This window comes from Cyphomyrmex costatus, unplaced genomic scaffold (assembly GCF_001594065.2).
Source record: "Cyphomyrmex costatus isolate MS0001 unplaced genomic scaffold, Ccosl1.0 scaffold280, whole genome shotgun sequence".
Taxonomy (NCBI): Eukaryota; Metazoa; Arthropoda; class Insecta; order Hymenoptera; family Formicidae; genus Cyphomyrmex; species Cyphomyrmex costatus.
In genome coordinates, this window is record NW_017276911.1 from 55,144 (window position 1) to 68,331 (window position 13,188).

At 30.6% G+C, this 13,188-nt stretch overlaps 1 protein-coding gene across 1 annotated transcript in view; it reads left to right on the forward strand.

Annotated features, from left to right (window-relative positions):
• Positions 1–12,987, forward strand: part of LOC108774996 (uncharacterized) — a 54,478-nt gene extending 41,491 nt beyond the window's left edge. Inside the window, exons 3-7 of the mRNA XM_018541264.1 lie at positions 4,143–4,263; positions 7,492–7,673; positions 9,640–9,732; positions 12,280–12,369; positions 12,869–12,987. Of these exons, the coding sequence (XP_018396766.1) occupies positions 4,143–4,263; positions 7,492–7,673; positions 9,640–9,732; positions 12,280–12,356 (473 nt within the window). The 3' untranslated portion in view covers positions 12,357–12,369; positions 12,869–12,987. The remainder of the gene's footprint in view (positions 1–4,142; positions 4,264–7,491; positions 7,674–9,639; positions 9,733–12,279; positions 12,370–12,868) is intronic.
• Positions 12,988–13,188: the final 201 nt, after the last annotated feature.

The window sequence follows — 13,188 nt, forward strand, 5'->3', positions numbered from 1 at the left end:
CATTTTGCATACATATTTTTTTTAAAGCAACTATGTGTTTTCTTTATACCACTTGATTTATCTCATTATTCTATTCACAAAAGTATAAAGGTACGATAATCAAAAAGTCAACAGTTTACGAGTTATTTAACATTTTGTGTCAAAATGTACCAAAATAAAGCGTAAAATATCTCGAAAACTATTGGTTTTTTGATATCTCTACCTTAATACTTTTATATGCAAAATAGAGGAATCATGTTATCTAAAAAAAATTACATAATTCCATTTAAAAAAGTGGAGGTGACCTTCATATCTTTTTAGCGCCTCCACTTAGAAAAAAAACAATGTGACTAAAACGTGTCCCCCTCGACACCATTCCATTTTTATTTGAAACATTTTTTTATAGCTGGCGTATTTTAGGAGATATTTGGATGCGTCGATTAAAATGGGACACCCTATATATGTGTCCGTTTCATATTCTATTGTTCATATTTGAAAGTTGAGTTTTTTCCTGTAAATAATGCCTAAAAAATGAACAACAGCGTTTGCTGATTCAACTTTTACACAAACAGAGCAGGAGTTTAAAATAGCTCAAACAGTTAAATGTTTACGTGAACTAAAGCTAAGCGAGGACTTACTAAATACTGATAAAAGCAATAAATATTGAGTAATTAAAAGTATATAGTTTTATTTTATTTAACTTTACTATAATTTAAAATAATTTAGTAGTTACAAGGTGCCTAATACTTTTATACAAGACTGTATGACTTTGATTTTTATACACAGGGTGATCCATTTGAAGCTTCGGCACTGAATATCTGGAAAACTACGCATAGAATCAAAAAAGTGGAAAATTTGTTTGTCTCGAAGGGGGATCCAATGATACCAAACTCGACTCTTTACCCCCACCCCCATGGGGTGGGGAGGGGGGATAATAAAAATCTTAAATGAAAACCCCTATTTTTTATTGCATATTTAGATTCTGCAGAAAAAATTACATTGATTTAACCTACGGTCGAAGTCATTTTCGTTGAAAGATGGCGATGTAATCGTCAAAAACTGAAATCATCTTGTATTATAAATTCGAATTCTGTGAAGAAATCAAATTCCACCTACCAGTTTATATAATATTATTGACTTTTACAGAAGTCATTCATAAGTTATGAAAAAAATGATTTTTGTTACAATACTATTGCAGATGCGTCTTTTTTTTAATTAGTTTGTTAAATTAGTATCCTCCGTATGTCTATTCCACTAAAAAAATATCGAAGAAGATGATAAAATATACGACTTAAGGCTCCTGAATACTCAGCCAAGAACTCCGTGTTGATGGGTAGCGACACCGAAGTCGGTGGCTAGCAAAACTGGTAGTACACTACTGGTTATACACACAATTGCAAGCTCATGTCCGTGTGCTCATTTTCGGGTAGAAGGGGAGCGCACAGACATGGGTTCATGCTTGTGTGTGTATATAGCGCCTCGCCATGGTAAAAGTCTGAACTAATAGGCGTGAAAAAGTGATGTTTTGACGACAAATTTTTTCTTGCGTGCCATTTTGTCAATATTTGCTTATTTGTGAAAATGTGACTTCCCTCGTACTCGTGAAAGTCCTAAAAATTGGCGGAAACTGCAGTTATCGTGAAATTTTATACGTAAAAGCGTATATTTCACTCGTTTCATCAGCTGTCAAAATGTGTGATTCTGCCCGAGTATAGGCTCACTTTACGTGCCTTTTACGACCATTTACTGACTATCAGAGGAGGAAAGGACAGTTTCCGCCAATTTTCACAAGTGTTTTTGAGGCGATCTCGCCTTTTAAATTCATCCAAATTGTCTTTATTAAAAAATGGGACGCAAGAAAAATTAATGTGTTTTTCTCGCCTATGACGTCACAATTCCAACATGGCCGTCGCTGGTATTCAGGAGCCTTAAAGGTAAAATACTCTAATAATGTTATATATTAAAATATCGCTTCTCTATATATTAAATTCTCGCTTCTCTCATATAATAGGACTTCAATTTTTAAAGCGAAGAATTTATTTGCTTTATTCCATTTTACGTAAAAGTTTGATGTATACGTTCGTATTGTCAACTATATTTTTTAATAAATAACTATGGCTAATTAAAACCTATTGAATGTTATTCAAAGTCATGATCTTGATATGTGTCAAAGTCAAGATCATCGAAGAGATTTAATCTTTTTTTCAATATTTACCCAAAACTTTTTTTTGCTGATGCAACTTACTGATTGTTATTTTTATTACATATGAGAAGTATCAAAAACATCTGAATTGAGCAGTTTGCCAAACTACGTATTTCCTGAAAAGTTTTAGAGATAACTTAATTGAGTTTTCGAATTTATTGCTTACAAAAGAATTTAGAAACAACTTAACTGAATAGTTTATAAAACTATTTCATGTGAAATATTTCAGTGATAATTCAACTAAAACTTTTAAAACTTATGCACATGAAAAATTTCAGAAACAGCTCAACTACTAGTTTTCAAATTTATTACGATGAATGAAGTGTCAGAAACAACTTATTTAGGTAAATGTCCAGATCAGGGAACCCCCTTCCAATGACATGTCAAGATCATGACCCTGAGTAACCTCCAACAAGTTTTAATTGTCGTTCCTTGTGTTTGTTAAGAAGTTATTAACAAAAAAATGTTATATATCAATAAAACAAACTTTTAGACACGACTGCGCATCGATGAAATAAATTCTCTGTTTTAACAGCACAAAATATTGTCTTATATAATTTTTGTTCGTAAAGCAGGAAATTTGTGTTTTTGAAGCAAAATATTTGTATTTATTCAAAATCACTCGGGGTCATGACCCTGACAACATATGTCAAGGTCAAGGTCACTGGAGGGTAGTCCCTCATACTACATATTTACCAAAAATTTATATTCATATGTACTGAGACCATTCTTTATTTATTTTAAAATTCAAGACATGACTTCCACTCCACTTCCTCCCCTGTTTCAGGAGCATACGACTTCCGCGTGAAGCGACTTCCACCTCATCTCCTCCCTGCTTTAGGGGCGTATCACTTCTGCGCGAAGCGACTTTTATCCCACCTCCTCCTCTGTTTTAAGGGCTCACGACTTCTATGATTGTATTGTTGCACAAAGTCTAAATCCATGTGTCACAGTAATATTTATGAAAGTCGTCCCCTTATGCAAGGAAAAAGAGGGGAGAATTGTTTCGCATAAAAAAAATCGAACATTTCACATCAAGGGGAGATATAGTATAGTACTTAATATCGTATATGTATAGCAGAAATAATTCGTTATTTTTTAAACATTTTGTTAATGACTTTTTAACGGCTGACTTTTTAGAAGACGAGCGACGGCTAAAACCTGCTGGGGATCACTCGGAGTCATGATTTTGACAATACATGGTATGTCAAGGTTAAGGTCATTGGGGAGGCATCCTAATCTGAACATTTACTCTTATTTGCGAGATTTATAATTTTATTTTATATAAAATGTTTTAAAATAATTACTAAAAATTTTGTAAAATTTTCTTTATGTGGAAAATTTCAGAAACATTTTTGTTGCAACAATTTATATGACATATTGCAAAGTCCTTTAAAAATTGTTGCATTTGATATGTGAAGGGTTGAAGTAATTTTGAAACCTTTCACATATCATATACAACAATTTTTGATAACTTTCAAAAGTCAGTACTGTATAGATAAGATACAATTTATTCATAATACATATTTACCTATTATTGGTGGCGTCGAGTGGCTCACCGCTCTGTGCGATTGACTCGCGATTTGTAGACGCGAGTTCAATCCCACGTGCGCCCAAACGCGATGATTTTTCGCGTTTAATGAGCCAAAAAATGGCTCCACCTAGTGATCAAAAGATCTATGATCATCAGCGCCGTTCGGATTCGGCGTTAAACTGTAGGTCCTATACATCAGTATACATATCAGTAGATATTTGTCTCTAATATCTGACTGAGGTAGGATTCTGTGGACCAATCACCCACAAATCCGAAAAACAATCTGATTCGAGAAACGAATATAGGCCTCGGACAAAAGAGGTCTATAGACGTCCTATGCTCCACATAAGGAGATAAAAGGAGTCGTTCGTTATATTTACCTATTAAAACATCAATCACCAACATCATATTTAATTTTTGTTACAGCTACAGAGGAAAAATTCGAACTTGTGTATAGAAAAATGATTATAGATGATAAAAATGGAGTTGAAATAATATGTATCGCTGAAGGACTTTATCCTCAACCGACTTTAAATATTTCCGTCGAGTAAGTATAACAATTTTTATTGAAATATTTTTTAAATTATAAAAAAGTTCAGTAATTTTTTAATTATACTTTTATTACGTCCAAACTTTTGGAAAATTTAATTTAAAAATTGATTGGAGAGAAACACAAATGATGAAAATTAAGAGTGTATAGAATGCGTAGACTCTCTGTCTTGCAGGTATACGCATAGAGGCGTATGCTACGAGTCGAACACTTTTTATTGCTTCGAATCGTGGGTCAATGTCCGAACGGACGCTATAATGCCTATTTCCAGCAAGCAATGTGAATGTTAATCCAAATTTCGAGTCAAGGACTTATCAATCCTTATAACTTAGGACTGGACTATGTGCAATCTCCGTAAGGCAAGCAGATTGCATTATTACATGGTCTTGGGCTCTAAATTAAATAAAAAGAGATGTAGGTTATATTAACTAATATCTAAAGCTTATTCTAAAGTTAATAAACGAGTGTACTACAATATTTAAATTGTTTTATTGATTAACAATTTGATTTTATGCTCGACATTTATCATTGCATTTAATTTACAAACGTATTAAAAAAAGAGAAGGATTATATTATAATTAATTTGTATTAAGAAAAGAGAAAAAAAGACTAATGAGAATCACATCTCAAATATAAAAAATCACGTATATTAATGTCTTCAGAAAAAAAAAACAAATATATTAATAAAAATGCACTAGGATATTTTCAGATTAAAAGTAACGCACGAAGATCCATACTACATGTTTCGGCCTTGTATTTCGGCTCTTCTCAGATATACTTACAATTATAACGCAGAAATTCTATAAATATGACAATGACAGATTTGTTAAAAAAATAAAACAAGAGAAAAAAAATTAAAAAATATCAAAGATGAAAAGATGATCAGAGAAATTGAATCACTCGTCAAACGATTGGATGACCAAATGTGAAGATTTCTTATTATTCTATTAAGAACATAAAATTGTTTCATATCTTTTAAACTAAAACAAGTAAAAATTATCTCTCCGATAAAAAATTCACATCTGCGCCTTCAAAATAAAAAGATCCATGTCAAAGATTAAAATAGTCAATAATACGGAGTCAGAAGAAGTACCTAAAACTTTTTTGATGTCATAAAATAATTATATACATCAAATATGTAATAGTTCAGTAACACATTCTGTCATCATAAATAGAGTTTGACTTTACATTACCAAGATAATTCACATTACAGTTATGCTCGTTGCGACAGAATGACGTGTAACTGAACTATTATTATATAATATATTTGACGTATATATAATTACTTTATGACATCAAAAAAGTTTTACTTCTTCTGACTCCGTATTATTGATGATTTTAATCTTTGACATGGATCTTTTTATTTTGAAGGCGCAGATGTGAATTTTTCACCGGAGAGATAATTTTTACTTGTTTTAGTTTAAAAAATATGAAACAATTTTATGTTCTTAATAGAATAATAAGAAATCTTCACATTCGGTCATCCAATCGTTTGACGAGTGATTCAATCTCTCTGATCACCTTTTCATCTTACATTTTTTAATTTTTTTTTCTCTTGTTCTTTTATTTTTTTAACAAAACTGTCATTGTCATATTTATAGAATTTCTGCGTTATAATTGTAAGTATATCTGAGAAGAGCCGAAATACAAGGCCGAAACATGTAGTATGAATCTTCGTGCGTTACTTTTAATCTGAAAATATCCTAGCGCATTTTTATTAATATATTTGTTGTTTTTTTTTTTCTGAAGACATTAATATATGTGATTTTTTTGTATTTGAGATGTGGCTCTCATTAGCCTTTGTTCTCCTTTTTAATATATTTTATATGTCGAGAGTTTTTTAATTTTTAATTATTATAATTAACTTGAAATTGAGTTCCTGCCTCATTTCTTTAAGTTATAACACGCCGCTACTATAATATTCCTATAGCTATGTAATTTACCATTATTTTTTATAATTATATACATATATATATATATACATTGATATATATATGCATACATCTGGAAATTCGGGCAATAGCGAGAGAATTTAAGAATGGTATACGTGTGTTTGTATCATGTGCGAACAGAGAAGCGATGTGATTTATTCAATTGACTTCATTGACCGTGATAGAAAAAGAGGGGGGCGGAGATTGAAAAAGAATTCTATAATACTGGCATCAAATATGGATAGACCAAATGGAGAAGAAATACATATTTGAATGTAGACATTAAGATGCCGTGATAACAGTCCAAATTTTTTTTCTCGTACTTGAAGCACAATCCTCGTTCTCTCTTTGCCTTCTTGCAATACATCGCGATGTGCTCCATCTCATTGCAATTGAAGCACTTTTGTTGGCTTGGTTTCCTTGGCATTCCGTTGTTCCTTGTCTTGAGGTTTCAATTTCTTGGCTCTCTGATCTGCACGGCATTGCTGGAATGGTTTGTGGTGTGACTCTTTAGATGCTGAAACGTTTGCGAACGCAGTCAATATTGCATCTATTGACTGATAGCACTGCATATTCGGGTGCTCGTTATTGTATATTTTTGAAAGTGTTGCCGACTTTGACTGTGCATTGGTTTCCATTGATATGTGTCCGCGGCTGGGCTTCGCTCGCCCTGACGCGCGTTATTACGACGTGACGACGTCGTAGACGCAGGCGCCCGGTGTCCATTCGGGTTACACCATATTCGCGGGCATTGCATCTTTGTTTTCACATTTGTTTTTTGATGCATATTATTTCCTTTTGGTACGACTGGCCACGTTAATTCGGTTATGCTGGAACTTGGGCCACTCAAATTAAGAAGAAGAAAACGTGACTGATTGGTGTCATGCGTACGTGATGTATAAGTTATAGTCTTCTCTGCTAGTCCGTCTCTTCTTTATTAGTTCGTATCATTATGTGATTTGTACCTCATATATTCATAGCAATTCAATATATATAATTTTGATCAATTCTTTGTGATAAAGAAACGATCAACCATCATTATACAACTGCCATAATTGTCACCTTCGTGTGATGACTTTTAAATTGCGAGCCGAGCAAAGTACCATGCATTGATTAGCATGCAAGGGAGTAAGCATAAAAATCATGCATCGTGTGCGGTTAGCTTAAGGCCATCATAAAATAAATTTTTATTTGAAACACACGTTAAAATATGAGGTTTATCAAAATGTAAATATCATTTTTGCTTTATACCATTCTTTATAATTGTCATTCTTCATACATATTGACATTGCAGAAGTATTCCGAAGAGGCAAATTGAAAATCCCACCATAAAACTACGTGACGATGGGCTATATAATATCCTACTGAGTATCATCCTATTGGATGAAGGTTTACCGGAAACAACGATTGTTAAATGTTTGCTCAGCATATCTAAAGCTTTATACAACGTTTCACGCAAGACTGTCTATTATACTGGTTAGTTACAAATATTTACTTTAATCAATATAATATGTTGATGTAATCTCAAATATAAGTAAATAATTGTTAATTTAACATTTTATTTGCTCGTTATTAATCGTATTAGTTGAATTTTAGATTTGTTGTGTCCAGTAATCAAACGGTTATACAATTGTTAACTAATATACATGTATATGTCGCAGCCTTTTTGCAAAATCAACGATCATTCCTCAGTTAGACTGACGCACTTTCGCGAAAAGGCTAACTCACATCAGCATTATTGGTTAATGATACACGTTCTACAAAAAGGCTAAATAAATGTCTAACCTTTTGCTTAAAACCATTAGCCCGTTTGGCGAAAGGTTTTGTTTTTGTTAGTAAAGACGCTAGTGTACTAGTCTGACAAGGTTGTCAACAACTTGTACTTCGAGATTACTATCAACAATAATGATTTGCGTAATGAATTACTTACGAATTTTTTAAAAGTATTTTTTTATAACTAATAAGAGAACAGGGCTAAGAGCCATAGATTCATTAAAATCTTTAATTTTATTTATTCCAATATATTATAGTATTTTTTTATATTTATTATTTTCAGATATTATTTTCAGTTTTGATACTAAAAAGCATAAAAAGCCAACGCTGGATGTTTTTGCTAAATTATTATATAATCTTTCTGAATAAAATAAAATTAATTATAAACGTTTCGACACCTTTATCGTGTCATCTTCAGTGTGACATTTGAATATACAAACAATTGACGATAATATATTATAAACATTTAACATTTCCTCTAATTTTGTCAATTGTCGCTGCTGAATCGCATTGTTTTAATGTGAAAATGTTCTATTGTAACTAAAACACACTAAAACAATGCGATTTTTACAGCGAAAATTAAATTTGACAAAATTAGGAGAAATGTTAAATGTTTTAAATTTGACAAAATTAGGGGATATGTTAAATTGTTATAATATATTATCGTCAATTGTTTGTATATTCAAATATCACACTGAAAATGACACGAAAAAGACGTCGAAACGTTTATAATTAATTTTATTTTATTCAGAAAGATTATATAATAATTTAGCAAAAATTAATAATTAATAAATTATTAAAAATTAAAATCAAGAGTTGGCTTTTTATGCTTTTTAGTACCAAAATTGATTTATTCATAAAGCCTTATTTTATAAGTTATTATTTTCAGATTATAAAGATTTTGTTACATTTTATAAGTTTATTTATATATTGTTTTTCGAAAGGAAACAAGCTTAAATGTTTTAATAAGACCGTTTTATACCAAATAACAAACTTGCGAGATTATAAAATTAAAGTATTTTTAAAACGAATATTTTATTTTATACATATGTCAGCAATATAAATATTGATTCTTTAACTATTAAGTTTATTATTTTGAATATAATTAACAACTTACTTTAAAGATTGGATAAACTTCCAAAAACCGACTATCTCAAATTTCAATTAAACTTTTTAAAAACCTTCATTTTAGGTTGAAAATTCTTAGAAGGATTTTTAGCAATCTCTAAGAAAAATTTCTTTTTTTTATTAAAATAGTAAAATGAATAATAAATGTTTATATTAATGATGAAATCATTAATTCTCTATAAAATATGCCTATTGAATCTTCGTCTTGATTGAGTCTAAAATATACTCAAAATAGATAAAAAGATTAGACACATGCCTCAACGCAAGAGCGTTTATTGAATATATCTATTAAATTACCTTATTCTAACAATTTAATTTAATCACAAAGCTGTGTTATTCTTATTATTGTTTAATTTACCTCAATTAACTGTTCTAATAAACAGATATATTTTAATTTATACATCAATTACCGCTGTAGTTCTAAAGTATATTTTATTTGATTTGATTGATCTCAAAATCTAATTTATAAATTCTTACTTCGTATCTTTATTATTTATTAATTATTACTAAACTAATATAACATATAATACTTGTTGTGCAGGAACATTTACTACTACATCAACTACAACAACGAAGTTACACCGTAAAATGGAAATCCAGACCTTAAGCAAATCTAAATCTAATAATGATGATGGTAAGATTCAGTTTAGCTCAAGATAATCAATTTATTACTATATATACTGGTAAGATTTCACTTTTCATAAGCACGTATAGCAAATAAAACTAAATCAAAAAGTCCTGTACCATTTTGTAATTTTTGTAATAGTTAACGAAAAATTAATTCCTAAAGATTTTTCCAAATCTGTTCAGCCTACCAACAAATGCAAGCATGCGGCGAAATAACATTGTCCAGCCTCGAGACAGCTAGATGAGCAGGGAGTTATTTACTATAACCAGAAATATCGGTAACACACGGAAATGGTAAAAAAAAAAATGATTTTTCACATTGATCGTATCTTATCGCTCTTATACTTGGTCGAGCAAATATGCGTTTATTCAGCGCGCTTTAGTAATTAATTTCTTGTTAAACATTGAATATTGCAAAATTACAGGATTTTTTAAACTCATTGTCAGTTTAATCCGTTGCGTGTACTAAGGTAATCCGATCATTACCAAACATTTTACGTGCGTGTGTGCGTGCGTGTGTGTAAAATGTGATGTTTCAGGAGGAGATTCAGAACAACTGTTTGTCCTTGAAACCATATTTCTGACTCAATTCTAAGACGCAATTTTTCTTTTACAAAATGTTATCTGATGCTTAACTTTTAAATTATAAGGAACTAGTACAAAGATAATAAGGGTTAGCCCAAGTTATCGTCCAGGCAATTATACGGAACGCTCGCTACTATAACCGATTAGCTGCTTACTATACACGATAATTCATAATATATGCATGTATGTGAAAAATTGTTCGACGCGCGATTTAAAAGACTAGATACGTAATATTATATAATATATAAATTATAATATAATATATAAATTCACATGGAATTATTATCAGCATTTAAGATCCAGCTCGACTATTAAAGACAATTTCTTATTGGTTACGTTTATTAGTTCAGTTTATGTCTAGTTTAAATTTATAATAATTCAATTTTAAATTTGCGTTACGTTCTTCGAATAATCATTAGTTATAATGTATCAATATTTAAAAAGAAACGTACGCCTTGAACATGCCTTGATACTACTGCAAATTCGGATGGTTAGGCATTAGTGACGCCATGTATACAACAGTCCCGCGCGATGTCCGTCTCGGAGCGCGCGATTTTCAGACGCTACAATTGACTAACTTTAATCATTTATGATTTGAAAACTATTATATCTGGACATATTTGTATAGGTTTCTGTCTTAGAATATTCTGTCAGCGAAAGGACATTCGAGTATTTTGGGACATTCTATATACTTACCACCTTTTCTCTCTCTCCTTTTATTTTTTATTCCTCATGTCAACATTTTTCGGCATAATTTACATCTATTTACCCATACCACTCTTATATTTTCTCTTTCCCTGTTACTTACGACTCATATTTCTCTTATCGTACTGATGTATCGGTATAGTATCTTGGTTCAGAGTATTCACCGTCTTTGCTATATCTCCTACCACGAATCAATTTTTTAATTTCCTCAGTAGCGGTGTTTCTGAAGAAAAAAAAAACAATCATGAAACAAGCATACATTAACATAAGATGACTCATTTGTATAATGTAAGATCTATCTTCTTAATTTTTCTTGAGGAAATAATAGAGGTATTTTGACATAACCAATCCCACGCAATTTTTGGAAAATTTTCGCGGTCACATAGTATATTATTATGCCTGGACGAATTTTAGAGTAAAGTATGGGGTTTTTATATGAATATACTAATATCTCTATTGAGGATTTTTCATTTGTATAATGACCTTCGGCTTGTGCCATCTTTAATACTTCTTGTATCTTAAAAACGCTTTCAAAGAAAGATTATTCGCAATTTCCATATTTACATTATCAAAATAACTATTTGTTCTCTTTTTCTAAATTCCATTTTAATTATAATATCGAATTATGTACAAACGATTTACAATGAAAACTTTAGAAATATAAATTATTTAGTCCTTTATATTATTAACAAATTTTATGCTCGACTATAACAATAAGTATTGTTGCTTTAAGCATTACCATGGAAAAGAGACGCAATCAACGCGAGTGATTTGACTTATATAATGCTTATGTTCATCTTCACGTTGACCATGCAAGGACAACAGTTCGAACATTTATTCTTTACACACACGCACGCACATACTCAAGAGGTGTAAATCAGACCACGCAACCTCCGTGTGGTACATCTTGGATAACGGCGGTACTATAACTTCAAGCCTTATAATTAAAAAAGTACGTAATGAAAAAAATATTTTGTACTTTAAAGAATGTCAAGATAAGGTATAAGAGTATATAAAAATGGATGTGACTTTAGTGATTCTATTCAAAGTCAAACTGATAATATTAAGAAATAGATCTTGTTAAGCTCTACAACATATTTGAAATATTTTTTTCAAGATATTCGATTGTATTTAGACTTTTGATCACCCTGTATACATACATGAGTGCATGCGTGCATATGCATACACACAACACTCTTGTTGTGTCAAATTAAATGCAACTACAAACTAAATTATACTATCAAAAATTTTAATTTAATTACAGGTAGTTCTGCTGGCTACGTGTCAATTAATCTTCCATTGTTATCAATACAATTTGCAGTTCTCGGTATATTTCATTAATAATTTATAACAGGTAAGTTTAAATAGAGTTTGTTTATTATACATTAATTAAAAGGTTGCATTAAACATTGTGGTATAATTATTTAGTTCCGTGGATTCTCAGTTAGGATGACTTCGACTTTAACATATATTGTTAAGATCATCCTGAGTAACTTTGCCTTAATAACTTAAGTGGCGGTCTCTTATAATTTCCAAATATTTAGAGTTAAAATGTGATTTTAATAGAAAATTTTTTGGTAAAACTATACAAAAGAGAAGCAACTTACAATGTTCTTAACTTTCACATATATAAAAATCATGATCTCGAGTAACTTTATAAAAAAAAGATTAAAAAGTAAATATTAAGAAAACGGGAGCCATCTCCGATGACCTTGATCTTGACATATATTTTACAACTTTCTACGCGAAACGAGAACTACCTCACACCAAAAAATGATTAGTCACTCATGCAATTAAAATAAATAGCTACAGAATAAATTATATAAAATGTCTTATAAATTCTACAATTTCAGGCTATGTCATTATCCTGAACAAGAAGCGAATGGCATCTGTCTCTATCTCTTTCTCTCTCGCTCTCTTGAAGAAAATCTCCGGCTCCACATTAAATACCTCATATATTTATAAACATTTCCACAATTGAATCCAATAAAAAGTCATTGTATTATTTACTATCGTTCGATTATAAGAACATCAATTTATAAATTGTAATTATACATTGAATATTAATAGTCTGCGATATAATAGGAACAATCACAATAAGTCAATGAATGTATTAATGAATGAATAGTGTGTAAGTGTATTTATTTTAATTTATCTTAATTATAAAAAACTG